At 39.4% G+C, this 16,486-nt stretch overlaps 1 protein-coding gene across 1 annotated transcript; it reads right to left on the bottom strand.

Annotated features, from left to right (window-relative positions):
• Positions 1 to 3,365: 3,365 nt before the first annotated feature.
• Positions 3,366 to 4,284, bottom strand: LOC144538549 (THAP domain-containing protein 2-like). Its single transcript, XM_078283011.1, has 3 exons — positions 4,205 to 4,284; positions 3,648 to 3,843; positions 3,366 to 3,443 (listed from the first exon to the last, which is right to left on the bottom strand). Exons 1-3 carry the CDS (start codon positions 4,282 to 4,284, stop codon positions 3,366 to 3,368), a joined length of 354 nt encoding a protein of 117 aa, XP_078139137.1.
• Positions 4,285 to 16,486: the final 12,202 nt, after the last annotated feature.

Here is a 16,486-nt window from a genome sequence, read left to right as displayed (position 1 = left end):
CAAAAAAGTTTTTTTCTTCCTGGTTTACTTCCGTGATGTGCGGCCCACGGACCATGCGCAGTAGTGTCTGCTTACGTATTCCCACCAGGAGTAGCGCGCCCACGAGCGAGCTAGCGAGCCCAGTCGCGCTCTCGTCATCAAGTGAGCAGGTCGGGAGCGTGCAGCTGCAGCTGGGAGTGTGGAACGGACAGTTTGGTGGGGGAGGGGCGAGCAGAGCAGAGAGAAGGAATCTCCTAAAATTAAAATCTAAAACTTTTTAGATGTCAACTTTTGATTACTCACCAGTCAATATTATATTAAATATTATAATATGAATACATATGTATATTAATACAATTAATATTTATATTAATATCATAATTAATTAGATTTATATATTAATTAAATGTATTATATAATTATATTCATATTTATATTAATACATATTAGTAAGTATTCAGCCAGTAGTTGCTAGAAGTCATTTGCAATTTCCACGTCACTATTCCATTGTGAGAAGTTGTCTTAAGTTTGTATTAAAGATAAAGATGTCATCACTTTTGTTATTACTAGGCAGGTTTCCCCAAGCATATCTGCTCATTCAATCTTATAATGTTTACATTTCTCCCAAGCTTGACTGAAGCCGCACAGCATAGACCAACTTCATGAGTATGCATGTTGTGTTGCCTGATGTTCACACAGTCCTACCTGTAGCTGTCTGCTGGATACAGCCTGCAGAACCAATGGACTAATGTACACAAGATCAAACCCATGTCATGCTTGATGAGTTTGACTTTACATTCTGACATTTAAATGCAGCTTCAGTTCCTTGCTATTTCTATTTGAGTTACTTAGAAGAACCAGGTAATGAAAATCATGAGTTGGCCCTGTATCCTTGGCCCTGTAGCATTTACAGCACTTTGCTGTGGTAGTTTGACAAGATGTCATCATACAGTCAGAGTTTATCATTAGTCTGTCAAAGCTAAGTCAACCTGGTTCACTTCCCTACACAGCAGCCACACACTTCTGTTTAGAAACACAGTTTAACTCTGACTGGCAGCTAGACTCACAGTCACTACCATGCAAGCAGGTTAACCATACAGCACCATACAATACTGTCATGAAACTGAATTAGAAATAGCGTACAGGGCAAGTTATTTAAAATCGTTTATTTAAAAAAAGTTAAAAGAACAAAGTTAATTCACAACGAAATACAAAAGTGATGAATAGCATGACTAGTTGGGTTCGCCAGACAGACATGTGAAGTAGGCTAAAAACAAGGCTAATATAGTTAGCTTGCTGTCTACATCTCGATGTCATGAACAAGCACAGAAAACACACCTAATCCCAAACCTCCGTTTTCGGTGATTTGTTCTTATCTGTACATATTAAATACCAGTGGGCTACTCATGTAAAATACTTAATATCTTAATAAAAGCGAAGCTGGACTGTATGAACACAGCTGACAGACGGAGCAGCAGAGGAAGCAGGAGGCTCGTCCCCGATGCAGAGCTCAGAGGCGTGTGCTTTCTCATACCCTGAGGTGACGTCACACACAAAAAACAGCCTTTTAGCTCTGAGTGATTTATAAAAAAAATTGGCCTTCATGGTTAAAAAATACATAATTGAAAGAGTGTTTTAAGGTCTTGTGTGGTGTTGTAGGTATCTTCTGAACAGTTTTAGAGGGCTGTCTTTTACAATGGCCGTCTATGGGAAAAAAGCTTTTTGGGCTCCAGGTGAATATTAGGCTGCAGTACCACCGTTGGCCACCATGTCAAATTGGCAGCAAAGCTGATTAGTCCTAGCCGTAACCACTTGGAGCCATAGATATATAAACGTAGATACCTCATTGGCCGCTGCTGTATGTTGCAGCTATGCGTCTGCGCGTCCGCCATATTGGAACGGTCAAGATCCGCTAGTAAACAAATGCAATGTGTATGGAGAGATGCAGACTTCTCTATTAAATCGACTGCAACTCGCTTAATTCTGAACCGATTCTCACGAAATTTGGTTTGTTATAAACATGAGAAATGTACATAGTGCAGGTTACTTATTGAAATTAAAACTCAGTAACTGGGGACGGGTCTAGTCATCTCTATGCCAAAACATTCAACTTCTGAATAGCCACAACTTCCTCTGGGACATGCAGTCTCCGGTCTATGAATAGGCAACATCAAGCGTAATTATTTCGAATTTCAGCTTTTGTGAGTTTCTCCAACATTTTGATTTCTATGTCTATTATATTGTTATAAAGCCGCTTGGTTGCTTGTTGTCATTGTATTAATAATTTAATTAATTCATTAATAAAATAAACAAGACTACACCCCTAGACACATAAGATAACTCCACTTCTGCAGACTGGACAGTTGCCATTACACAAATAATGTCACAAATATTGTAAATCTCAAATAATATTTTATTTTCATTTTCATTCATCTTCATTAATTCATTCAATAGGTTACAATCAGTTTAAAAATTCTGAATTAAGTCTTAATGTATGCTACTCTGTAACATCTAATCCCAACATTTGAAAGACATGAAAATAGTCTTACCATAGTCCTAATGTAACTCCAAATGGAGTCCTGACCCAAAGTTTTGGAGGGCCTTCTTTATGTAGACATCATATTGGTGGGATTATTGACATTAGACACTGATATGTACAATGTAGTGCTTCAACAAGTGTTTGAGACCAGTGTTCCAATATAGAGTGCATAGTCATATGTAAACATAAAATAATTGGGCTCTAGAGCTACTAGGTAACAGAGTCAAAGTAGTTCCATGTCTTGGACAAACTCTATTCCTCTCCATCTCAAACTTTGCCACAACATATGAACATCTTCTGTTCTAAGGATTAATATCCTTGAAACAATATGGTTTTACAGAGCTTCTGTCTCAAGCTACCACTTTGCAATTGCAGAGTGTGAAATTTGGCAATGTGGTACTGCCTCAACTTGTGGAAGTTGCTGACAACTAATGAGATAATGCAAAAGTGATGATTGTCAATGCCGTCCTGAGTTTCAATAATATGGTCACCAAGATTGAACACATCCTCTGAGCCTATGTCGGACCGGACCATGTGGTTGACAAGGGAAACGCTGCATTGACGAGCTGCTGATGAAATGTTTGTGGTTTGTCGAATGCAGCGCTCTGCTGAGCGGATCACCTTGACAGTACCTATGGATGGAATCATCAGGCCTCCATTGTTCTTCAAGGTCAACAGGTGGTAACTGTCAGAAAATGATGCTGGCACAGCATCAGACACCAAACTGTTTCGGCACACATTGCATGAAAGCTGCTCATCACCTGCCGAACAACAAATCCTCCAATATACACCAGTGCATTCTCCGTCAGACCCCCGAAGCGAGTTGGCAGGTAACTGTGGTCCAGTATCACACTACAGACGTCCTCAAATGGAGAGGAGTTGACCTCCTAGTTGACGTCCTAGTTGACCTGGCTTTATTGGGCACCTTTAAATGAAGTAAAAGACATTTAAAATCAATATTAGTAAAATCTAAAAGGGAAGTTTACTTTTAATATCAGGTTTTGTGGAAATTCCAGTTATGTTAGCAAGAGATAATTTGTATGCTCATCATTCCAGTCAGTTTCCACTATATATTAACACTGTTTACCACAAAGAACACTATAATCTTATGACTTGAAAATACACTAACTTTGTTCAGATGATCTGGAAAGGATGCAAAAACTGAAGGGATCACATATTCCTTCACACGCACAGTTTGCCCAGTTCTGTCAAAATCATCTGCCTTGAAATGACAGCTACAGAGAACTGTAGTGTCATTAGGCTCAAAATCCTTCCGTCTGACAGCTATGGCCCAAGCTTTTCTTATTCCAGGATCCTTTGGGAACCTTTGACAAAAAGAAGGCCATCTCAAAATTACTTCTGGCATGTAGCTGAAAGGTGCAGTCAGTGCATTAGGCTAGCAGCATAAATATGGCCTTGTAGATCTAATTTAGGCTAGCTAGCGTGTATTTCATGAGCACAAACACATTCCAGCTGATAATTTTCTATGAAGTAAATAACACAAAGAATGAGGCAATTGTTAAGTAAATATCACTTTTACCCCTAGTCACGTTGTGCTTTAACAATTATTCAGTAACGTTATGTTTTCGTTAGTTAGCCAGTCATGTCAGTTTCAGAACCGTCTGAAGCGATATATCACGTTCACTAACTCAGATAATAGTAAAATACAATAAAATTGCCACTTACTTGTGAAAAGTTATCCCACAATCCCTGTTTTGTATGTTTCTTTTGTTTGTACAGCCAAATGCCGCACACGCTTGTGGCATTTTTCCAAGCGGTCTACTCTTGACTGTTGACCGCCCCAATATGGCGACCACGCAGACGCATGTCAAATCGCGAACGCGGTATCTACGTTTATATATCTATGCTTGGAGCCACCTTGGAGCTAATGAAAAATAGGTCCTAGCAAAATCCCAGCCGAAAAGGCGACTACATAGATGCCGGACTGCAATTATTGGCTATAGGCAGTCCAACGAGCACTTAAAATTCAGACATTGAACCTCTTAATAGAAGCCCCCATAAAAAGTATACAGACAATGTTTTAAGTGCTTGTTAGACTGCGTATATCCAATAATTGCGGTCCGGCATCTATATAGTCGCCTTTTTGCATGCATGCAGAGATATCCCCACGCACAAGCACCCAAAGCTAACATGGGCATGGCTAACGTTAGCTAGAGACATGCATGGACCATGGATGTATTAAACTAGGCATGGACCCCTGGGTGTGGAGGATTAATTTACGCACAACGAACGCAGGCACACGACTGGAAGCTAATATGGCCAAGCGTTAGCTAACTAACAGTCAGCACTGTAGAACAGTTAGCCATGTCAGCTCCCAGGCGGGTGCTAAAGTTCGTAGCATGCATAATCTTTCACTCACCCCGAGATAGGCTAAAGCTAGAGAACGGCTCAATATCTGTAAAATTAACCCCCGACACTTTACGGTCTGGTCTGTATTAAATGTAAGCTGCTGTCCTGTTTAAATGCCAATAAAGGTTTACAGGTCCGGTACTATGAACGCAAATATGTTGTATATGAATGAATGAATGAATGAAATTTTATTCTTGTGTCATGCCAAATTAATGGCCCATCCCACATGAGATTACATGACACAGTGTTTTGCAAACAAAAAAATGTGCCATATAGGGCAAGGCTCAGATGGAGAGGGAGTCCTGGGTAACCCAGTCACCAGCCCCCCCAGTACAAACCCCCCACCCCACCCCCAGCACAAACCCCATGACTACACAAGTTACAACTTCCATAATACTGTTTTATGTGGATAAAGTATATGATTAAACACAGAAGGCAATACAAAATAAATTACTCATTTCATTTATACAATGCCTTTTTCCGCATTTCCCATGCCTTCTCTATATAATCAGCCACTAAAAATGTTTCATTTTCAAAAAGCCAACTACATTTTTCAGGATCTTCCATAGCCAAAAAAATCAATGTCCCCTTTTATCTTACTGAATAAAGCCGTTATCTGTTATATTACGAGAATGGTTCACCGAAATATGTTTCTGAAAACATTTGAGGTTGCTAAATGGCTTCTGAGTTGCTGAATCTGTCTTCATTTTACATCGACAACGGCTAGTTTAAAAGTTTGTACATGAGTTTCGGGAGTTTCCAGAGGCGGTGAGTCACGCTGGATGCCCCTGATTTGCATAAAGTAACCTAGACCTCAACAATGTGCAAATGTCAACATCGATTTTTGGCTTTTGGGGGTTTTATCAGATTTTTATGAAATAAAGTGTTACCTTTCGTTCTGTGTAAAGATTATTATGAAATTCAAACACTAAATATAGTTATGAAGCTCGCAAAGGTACGGTAGCCAGCCTAGAGTGAAACTACTAGCTGCTTGCATCCACGGCTTCCTCTCATGTTGCCAGGTTCACGGTTTTCAATTTACTTGGCAACGGTATAAATGCTGTTGGGCTTAAAACACTGTTTATAGGGATTGGTAGGATAGTATTTTGGAGTTTTGGTATTGGGCTCTTGTTTTGGACTGGCTTCATTGATTATTGAGCTGTTTTGGGTTGGGTTTAATTATCATTGGGAGGGTTTTGTCGCTAAGATCCTGGCAACCCTTCTCCCCATCCCCCATTCTCCCCCCTTACTACAAGCATCCCTTCAAATCCTGAATGAACATCTGCATAGTCACAGGTATGTTGAAACAGCATCATCGTTCACTTTATTGTACAGTCAAAGATAATGTTTCTTCCTCAGAAAACGTAGTTGTCAGGCATCGCAACCTGAGAGAGTGAGAGAGAGAGAAACCGAATCGAGAGAAATTGATTAGAAATCAGTGATAGACTATTACAGACTGAAATTATTACTATTAAACAACATAGAAATTAATTCCTGGCAGAAATATCTCAAATATTAAACTCCATCTTGCTGCGACTGAGAATCAGTGGACTGACTTCATTTCAGGCTATAGTCTACTTTGTAACTCCGGTGCCGGTGAATGTGCGACCTGTTGAGAGTGACACCGGTGACTCTTCCTCGCATCCTTGTGCATGTGGAGTGTGCATGCATACATGACATGTGCACGTAAGTTTGCTCAAGTGCATCTCCATACACAAGTGAGGCTTAACTGTGGTTGAAGTTCAAAATGTGTGAGTGTGTGTGCGTGTGTGTGTGTGTGTGCACACGTGCATGTCAGCTTGAGCGTGTGTGTGTGTACATGTCTATGTGTGTATGGACACTCAAGACTGGAAATGTAATGTTAGTATGTTATGTTATGTTTGAATGATATCTCTAATATATTTGAATAAATGTCTCAAAATAGACTGTAAACTTTGAGGCCCTTTTTCTCAAAAACATAGTTTGGTAACAGTCAAGACATAAAGGGGCATAAATGTCCCTCTTTCCAACATTGTATTAAACTCAAAATGTCTCCAGGGGTCAATGTGACTGAAAATGATAGAGCAGGTCACGGGCAGTACAGAACATGTATTATACTATTGTGTGAAAGCCAAGAGGAGGCCAGGCTTGCACTAGGTCTACCTAGTCTTGTTTCTTCTCGTGAATGGACACAGATGAAAGAATTGTTGGACCTTCACACACACCTTATGAAGATGGAGGAAAAGGGATGTTTTAGTCAGACCCTAGTCAGAGCGCTCAAAGAGCCTATGTGCATATGGTTTTCTGGCATCTTTGTCCAAACAAGAATGATTCAGAGCAAGCAACAAATTGAGCCATTTGGAGAGGATGTGTACTTCCTTTCAGCCATGCTTGACCCACAGTTCGGCCTAAACTGGGTGGACATGGATCTACTGCAGTCCAATGGAAGCTTGATGCCTCTTCATGATAGATAAGAGTTGAAGACTCAAAGAAAAAGAAAAAAAATCACTCAAAGGTTAGTGCATCTCACACACACACACTATTTATGATTAATTCTATTAAATGGTATCCTAATGCAGAGATAGCAGAGAGCTTCTGAGTCAGTTATTTCATCAGAAAGAAAATAAAATCTCTCTTGTTCTCTTCTTTGTTTTTGCAGTTGCAGTTATGCACTGTTGTTATGGTGCAATTACAGCACACGCCTAAACTTGGATGGAAGCCTACAAAGCAGCAACCAAAACGGCTCCCACCTACCTGAACTCCCTCATTCAGGTCTACACTCCCTCCCGCTCACTACGCTCTGCCAAGGAACGGCACCTGGTGCTGCCACCACAACAAGGCCCTAAGTCTCTATCCAGACTCTTCTCTTCTGTGGTTCCTCGGTGGTGGAATGAGTTACCAAACTCCATTCGATCCGCAGAGTCTCTCAATCTATAAGAAAAGGCTAAAGACCCAGCTCTTTAGCGAACACCTTCTCACCTGATGGACTGTGTAATTTATCTGCCTCTGCACTCTATGCAAAAAAGTTGATTTAACTGCTGCGACTTTAAAGAAGAAATGAACACACCACACAGGGCAGAAAGCTGTTGTTTTATGTTGAATTTTGCCTCAGCTGTCAAAGAACTTGAAAGTTTCAACCCATTGAGAGCAGTGCAACAACAGTTTTCTACCCTGTGTGATTTAGTGTTTATTTCTTCTTAAAGGCCATTCCATGTGTTGATATAAACATATCAATACGTAAAGTTTAATTTTAACTTTTACAAAAAAAGAAATAGTCAGTCTTGATTTATTTCATCATATTTAGTTATTTACATCATATTTACAACTATTTACAATAATTTCATCACATCTATAACTAGAATTGCACTCGGAGAGCGCAGACCTCCGCCAAGGTTCGTGCTATTATTGCTTGTTCGTGAGTCAGATCCAGATCCGCTCCAAAATTTAATGGGTTCTTCCTTGGACCATGCTACACCCTTCCACAAAGTTACATGAAAATTGGGCCAGTAGTTTTTCCGTAATCCTGCTAGACAGACAAACAAACAAACAAACAAATGGCACCGAAAACATAACCTCCTTGGCGGCGGTAATAAATAACAGTAACAATATTCAGAAACTGATAATACTGAGGGTCCAGCCATTGAACAAGATATTTAGGTTAATGGTGTTTAGAGCTATTTAGGATGGCCTGGTGTTACATTTACAAATGTAAATTTCAAGCGCTCTTGATCTTGGCCTTGGTCTCGTATTCTTTCAGTCACGGTGTTGTCTTGGTCTTGACCATAAAAAGTCTTGGTCTTGTCTTGATCTTGGTTGGTATGGGTCTTGGTCTTGTCTTGGTCTTGACTGAGACAGTCTTATAAGTTATCACTCTATTTGATCTGCTAAAGTAATCATTCCATCCCATAATTTGTGATGGTCTGCCATGTTGGTAGGTATTTAGCATCAATGGCGGAGCAAGGGGTTGGCTGGGGGTGGCCGTGTTCACCTTACGCTGAATCCTGGCCACCCCAAGCACCGTGTCACTAATTTTTTCCCCTGTGCGGAACCATTCCTGCACGGCAGCACCACTTTTTCCGACAGCGAAGTCACAATTGAAAATAAGGTAAGTTTATAAAATCTGAAAGACGTTTGATTGACTAGTGTATTTTAGTGTGTCGTGACATTACTACTTGCTTTTCTATTTAAAATCACCGACCCAGCGGGCCCAAAATTAACTTAGCCGACTTTCACAGGCTCTAGCGCGCTCATTTTTGAAGCTAGTATGAAGATCGTGGTATCATATGAAACTAGAGCCTTGAGACCTTGAGGAATCTGTAGGTACCAAGCATGTCATGCTAGCTTTCGTATATAATGCTCCAAAGTTAGGCAAAATTTAAACAGCCTATTTCATAAACATGCTTGTGTGGCTAGAATGTTAGCCACAAAGTTAGCTAGCCACACAAGCATGTTGGCCAAAAGTTAGCTTGTGTGCCTAACTTTGCTAGCACTAAGTGCTAGAGCTAGTACTTGCTAGTACTTATAATAGTAATGGTAAGGTTGACATATTTTCATCTTGTGCATGTCAGGTACACAACGCACAAAATGAAGAGAAAGATAACATCCTACTTTAGTCGGCATAGTAAGAAGCCAGCTACTGACATTGAGAGGAGCGAAAGTGATGTGGACAGGGAGAAACAGCAAGACACTGAGGCAGAGAAAGAACAGACAGACTCACAGAATAAGAGAGCAGAGCCCCCAGTGAGCACTCAACAAAGTGGACTTCCAGGTACAGTACACCAACATCCTTATACATTTAGCTCCTGCAGTTGTCCTGTCTTTGATACCGTTTGCCAGTGCTGTCTTTATTCAATCTGAAGAGTGGTCCCTTTCAGAGAGTTAGATTATTGATGCATTAACCTGTAAGAAGTATCTTAATGTTGTTTGTGGGAGAAAAACCTTCAGTTGGGCCAGATGTCTTCGGGTTCTCTACCACACTTCTTAATTATCATTAATTAAATAATCCAGACAAATCCAATACAGTTCAATATGATATAGGTTTACTGCAAAATTATACAAAGTACATGTAAACCGAGCTGGTCCATGGACCAACTGCCTTCGTTCCACAATGCATCCCCTTTTATGCAATTCTACACACTCCTACTGTGGGTCTAATTTTAAGTTCCCTCCTACTGTTCTTCCCCGAAACTTTCCTTCTTCTCAATACACCATTGTTTTCCTTCATCAGGGTATTCCCATCATTCACGTAACTAATAGTGTCTACATCTTCAATCATTAACATCACATGCCTACCTTGAGCATAACTAATGGTGTTTACATTCCTCAGTTTCTAACATCATACACCTATGTTGATCAAACCACATTCTCCATTCGGGACACCATTATTTCCCACAGTACTACTATGTTAACAAAAAATAATAACTTTAATAAGTGAATATATGCTGTGTGGGCAGTTAAAATTCCTACAATGCATCACTGTTTACAAGATTGTTCTGTGTTTTGTATGTAAAAGCTTATTCTGCAAAGTAACTGGTAACTGCAGCCGTCAGATAAATGTAGTGCAGTAAAACGTGCAATATCGCCCTCTGAAAGGTAGTGGAGTATAAGTATAAAGTTGCACATAATGGAAATACTTAAGTAAAGTACCAGTACCTCTTAACTGCACTTAAGTACAGTACTTGAGTAAATGTACTTGGTTTCCACATCTGGTTTGACAAATTATGTATGTCATATATTGTTTAATACCAATTAAAAAAGTGTGATAACTTCAACTGTCAGATTTTGTTTTATCTATTGAAGGTCATATAAAAAAGACTAGAAATAACCGCCTCGCGGTTGTATGCCTCCGCCAATAAACTTTGTTTTATCATTGCAAGGACAGTATTTATTGAACATATATAATTAATGTGATTATTAACTCAACTTAAAGGATTTTGGTGTCTGCAAAAGTAAGTGACAGCAAAACATTATGATGTCACATTGAAGTTGACCTTTGAACTTTTGGATATAAAATGTCATCACTTCATCATTTTATCCTATTAGACATTTGTGTGAAATTTTGTCATAATTAGTGTATGAATTCTTGAGTTATGGCCAAAAATGTCTTTTGTGAGGTCACAGTGACCTTGACCTTTGACCACCAAAATCTAATCAGTTCATCCTTGAGTCCAAGTGGACATTTGTGCCAAATTTGAAGAAATTCCCTCAAGGCGTTCCTGAGATATCGCGTTCACGAGAATGGGATGGACGGACAGACGGACGGACAGACGGAGGGACGGACAGACAACCTGAAAACAAAGCCTCCGGCCACAGCTGTCGCCAGCGCAGAGGCATAAAAAGCCCATTATGATTCCTAATGGTGCATCTCCAAATGACAGACATGATGTGATGCGCACATCAGGCACATTAGAGATCGATTTAGATCCATTTCTATACACTGACCAACTTTTGATTTTGTGCCTCTGTGTGGGAAACACTGCATCTCACAGTCAAAAACGCCCTCTAGAGGCCATCTGACGAAGTGCATCATCTCACTAAGCGTTACCTGACTGACTGAATGAATGACTGACTGACTGATTGCTTGACCTGAATTTGCCTCATGATGCGCTCAGCTGTGCCGTGGGAAAAATGTACCGTATACTGCCTACCTGTAGGGAACAACTTACTTACCCTAAATACTGTTTTAATATGAGAAGATATATTTAATATATTTAATATGCTAAAATTTACATATTATACACAGTGTTGATTGATACATGTGTTGATTATGTTAAGTCATCAAGACAAACAAAATCTGTAAAGTGCACACATACTAGAGAGATAGTCAAATAAAAAAATATGCATGCTACATCTATTACAGCCAATATAATCAATAAGTTGCTACAAAATGTGTTTTCTAATGAAAATGAGTGGTGTATCATAAAGGATGTAGTATGAATGATAAAATACAAAAAAAATAATTAATTTCATAGGTGTCAATGGGTGACTATTTGGTTAGTAAGGTAAACACTATTGGGGGGAAAATATTTATTATGACTGCTGTGAGCTGATTTTGCCATTCCATTTGCGTAAGAGATGCAACCGATGTCTCTGTTTCGCTCTCTCTCTTACACACAGACACACACACACACACACACACAGAATTTTAAGCTGTGTGCAACTGTTACAGGCCAGTGATCATTGATCTTAGTTTACAGAGGAAATGGACTGAGAGAAATACACACTGTCCTAATGCCCTCTAAGCTCCCTCTTTTTCTCTCACACATATACACACACACACACACACACACACACACACACATACACAGGCACAAATATTCCATGAAATTTTCTGATATGTAAGTATACACAGACACCCTCACAGATACATAGGCATGCACACACACTCACACACATACACAGTAGCAAACAAACACACACAAAACAAAACAGAACAAAACAATCATCAGTGGTATGACAAATCCTCTCCTTAAACGATAAAACTGACTCTTAGGAAGGCCCTTCTTAAGGGATGAGGGAAAAAAAATCCAAAAAAAAATCTGATTCAATCTATTATTACTTGTGCTTCCACACATAAAGGCTATATGTTAAGATGTTTGTGTGGTCTAGCCTATGTTGGTAAAACCAAGAGACAACTAAAACAAAGGATCAGCGAGCACAAGAGCGCCATACGACAAAATGACCGCAATTATCCTGTTTCAGTACATTTTGATGATCCAAATCACAACATCTTCACATTGAGATTCCATGGTATAGACATAGTCAATCTGCCTACAAGGGGTGGCAACCATGAGTGGTCATGCGAAAAGAAGCCTTTTGGATTTTTACTGTGCAAACATTAACCCCAAAGGGCCTTAATGATGAATTATGTCTCAGTGTTATGTTGTAAAACTTGACCTTATAATCTAGTTGACTTTTCTAAACGTGTTTGTGATTGTAGGTTGTGACGGCAGACTTCAGTGGCCCTGGTGCAGGACCCTTGGTCGTTTCCTTTTGCCATAGGGGACGGTGGCCGATGTCGTGGACTGCCGAGGGATCCTGTATCAGTCCCATATTATATCCTACACTGACTCCTATCTAATTATACCCCATACTTGTTCTAATATATCTTTTGTATTTTTGTTATATTTTTGTATATTTGTAATATTTTTTAAAACTTGTTCCTTTGCGTAGATTGATTCTAATGTACTCATCTTGCAATAGGGCTCTTATTTTTTCTTATGTCTAATATTGTAAGATATTTAATATTGAATATATATTGAATTTTGTTGTGATAATAGTCTCATCTCTGTAGCATTGTACTGTGATGGCTATTGTAATATAACTTTAATGCCTTTTTCCTTATATAATTATTGGTATGAATTTAGCCACTTATCTACTGTACCTTAGGTGCACCTGTTGGGCCATGTGACCTAGATTGAGGATGGCCTACAAGTGTCTCCTTTGGAATAACCTTTCCTCATTGGTTTGTAACTCTTTACTCTGTTCTATTTATCCTGTGACTTTTTGTGGTTGTTTCATCTTTGCATGATGTACGTCCTGTGTGCGGGATTATATTTCTTGTTCAGTAACTGCCTCTTTGGTTTTTGTCCTATGCACCTGTCATTAAAAGACTTTTAGGTGTGCTAAAGGTCCTTTTTTCTTTATAACAACCTTTTTTGGTTGATCTTGTAAAATTTGTTTAAGATGAGCTCTTTTCAAGAAATTAACAGGCTCACTGAGAATCAATCCAACACCTTTAAATTTTCCCAAGAGGATGCACAAAGAATCTTACTTCCCACTAAAGATATGGACACTTTTTCCTTTGAAGATGTCCGGACTAGATTGGAGAGGCTTTATTATAAAGAAACACAATTGTTAATGCACGGCTCCACTCTACAGTACGTGAATATTGGAGGAATAAAAGGATCCCAAGGGGCCTGCGTATTCAGAAGGCTCCAACTATTGGACACTCCAATGAAGATTTTGTTAAACGGTGGAGAGATCCTAAACAAATGCTCTTTAGATCATATGTTACTCATTATCGAACATGTTTCCACTGAAGCAGCCGGTTTGAAGAGAGAAATTGATGCACAGGAACAGATTCTAAAACAAAAGCGTGGCACTGAGTTTCCTGCATTAAAAGAGAATTTGCGTAACTATAAAGAAAAAAGACAAAATATCAAACTGAAGAAATACAGACGCGATATGGAAGACTAGGCCGAATGGAGAAAGAACCCACCACCACACCAAAAGGGAAGATTCTTCACTGACCAGTGACTTCACTTTAGACAGCGATTCAAGAACATCACAGCTACCTGCTTTTTTGGGACAACCAAGAAGATACCAACACAAAAAACGAAGAAGAAATGCTGAAGGGGGAGGTGATAGCCAAACAGGAGTACGCCCATTCACACGCAGCCTATCTTGAACACGGTAATAAACCTCTCTTCCAAAGAACTTTCTGATGATCATCTGTCACTGCTTTCTAAGGGACTATCCTTTGTCCCAAGTAGAAAAGTTAATATTTTTGGTCTAAAAGTGGACTTATTTAAATGTTTTAGGCAAATCAAGTTGAAACATTTTTTTTCTTCAGTAAATTGCTCTGCAGTGGATGTCCCGTCACATACTCTATTCAGACCCAGAAGTAAATTTTGCCCGGCCTTCTGACACCAGTGCCTCCATTAATATGTTTTGTAGGCTTGTTGAACAAGAAGTCATGAAAAAGGTGGTACAACCTGTCCATATGACTAACAATTTATCGATTGATGAAAAGAAATTGTTGAATGAATAATGAATGACAGAAATCTTGTGATCAAACCTGCGGATAAAGGAGGAGCGATCTGTATACAAGATATGGACAGATACAAGGAGGAAATTATTTCACAACTTCAAATGTTAACTTCTATAAGAAATTGAGTAGTGATCCTACAGACTCTTTTCAATGTACTATCCACTCCTACTTGGAAGAGGCTAGATAAAAAGCTTGGATTACCAAAGCAGAATTTGACTTTCTATACTGTCAATACCCTATTCATCCAGTGTTCTTTACTCTACCGAAAATACATAAGTCGTTATCCAACCCTCCTGGTCGCCCAATAGTAGCACAGACTGACTCTCTCCCCTTTCAGAATTTGTTGATTTTCATGTTAAACATTTTGTTAAAAAACTGCCAGCCTATATAAAAGATTCTACAGATTTTATGAATAAGATTTCACATCTCAGTGGTTTGCCAGAGAATGTTTTTTTGGTCACTTTAGATATAGTAAGCCTTTATACTAATATACCTCATGAAGAGGGCATTGAGGCACTTGCTTTCTATTTAGAGGGCTGCGATCATACTGCCAATCCTCCTAATCAACGTTTTTTATCTCCAAGTATCTAACAAGTATGGGTTCAATATGTGCGCCTAATTATGCCAACTGTCAGTATAAATATGTGCTGAATCCTGACAAGAACGAGTATCTCCAACGGGGTTATCCTTCTTCTTGGATTGAAGGGCAGTGATATCATCAGATAAGACAGTCAACGATCCTCCTCTATTTTCAAATAAACATGCTCACAATTTGAGGGATACTAACTTGTGAGGGCTGATACTTCTCTAAACAGAATAGTTTCATCAAGGGAAACTTGAGGGAAACAAGCTGCTTCATATGAAGCAGCTTGGCCCAGACAGACCATCAAACAGCGCTCTGGTGTTAGAGGGAGAGCTACACCTGAGTATTCTGCAGAAGCTGGTATGAGAACAAGCACAGATCCTGTACAGACCCACAGCGCGTGTGTTCAATTCAATGCATTGAAGCACTGCGACACGGTTATTGGTTAAATAATTCCTCTAACGTTACTTAAATACATGGTAAAAATGTTACCTACTGTTGAAGTTTGCAGGGCAGCAGAAGACGAGTTATCAGGTTACTGTTTACAAAATCCCATTACTAACTAATCATGGCTATGTGGCTGCTCCATTCGCAACACAGTGTTCTGTTTACGTTCCTCTGCTGATGGCCAAGGTGACAGGTTGTGGACTATTACAATTACTTATTTTGTAAAAAGGGTACACTGTTTGCCCAGCCCTTGGTCAGATTGCTAGTTGGTTTGGTGGCAGCCCACTCGCACCTGTGGATATGTGCTTCCATTGATTTTATTGTCTCCATCATTTATTTATAATAATTAAAACACCAATTAGGAAATATGGCTACATCAATCTACAAGTGAATTTATAATTTAGACTAATATGTAGTAGTAGTTTGTATTATTGTTTATGTTTTGTCAATCAATGAGAGCCATTTAGTCCACACTTATTCAGCTGATTTCTGGCCGCCACTGTGTCTGCAATTAGAGTAACAAGCCTTTCTCTGTTGGGAAGCCTTAATGACACTTATGAAGGCCTAGGGCCGAAACATTTGTCTAGTCTCTACCATGAATGATTCATTAAAGGTCCCATATCGTGTAAAACAGGATTTCCCTTGCCTCTTTGATTATAAAGGAGTTGGATGTGCTATCTAAACATGGTGAAAGTATCAAAACGCACGGTCGCCAACTAAATCCACACAATCCATATTAGAAAAGCGAGCCTCTAAACGAGCCGTTTGGACTTCCGTAACTTTGTGCCGTCACAAAGGTTCGCTCATTATCATTTTT

Source organism: Centroberyx gerrardi, chromosome 4, assembly GCF_048128805.1.
Source record: "Centroberyx gerrardi isolate f3 chromosome 4, fCenGer3.hap1.cur.20231027, whole genome shotgun sequence".
Lineage (NCBI taxonomy): Eukaryota > Metazoa > Chordata > Actinopteri > Beryciformes > Berycidae > Centroberyx > Centroberyx gerrardi.
Note: the sequence above shows the minus strand (reverse complement) of the source record. Positions and strands in the feature narration are given on the sequence as shown.

What these genes read in the sequence shown, in the direction of transcription:
- LOC144538549 (XM_078283011.1), bottom strand. Translation starts at nt 4,284, where the DNA reads ATGCCACAAGCGTGTGCGGCATTTGGCTGTACAAACAAAAGAAACATA. An exon ending in TGTGGGATAACTTTTCACAA is followed by an intron (nt 3,844 to 4,204) that starts GTAAGTGGCAAT and finishes TTTTTGTCAAAG; the next exon opens with GTTCCCAAAGGATCCTGGAA. An exon ending in TTCCAGATCATCTGAACAAA is followed by an intron (nt 3,444 to 3,647) that starts GTTAGTGTATTT and finishes CTTCATTTAAAG; the next exon opens with GTGCCCAATAAAGCCAGGTC.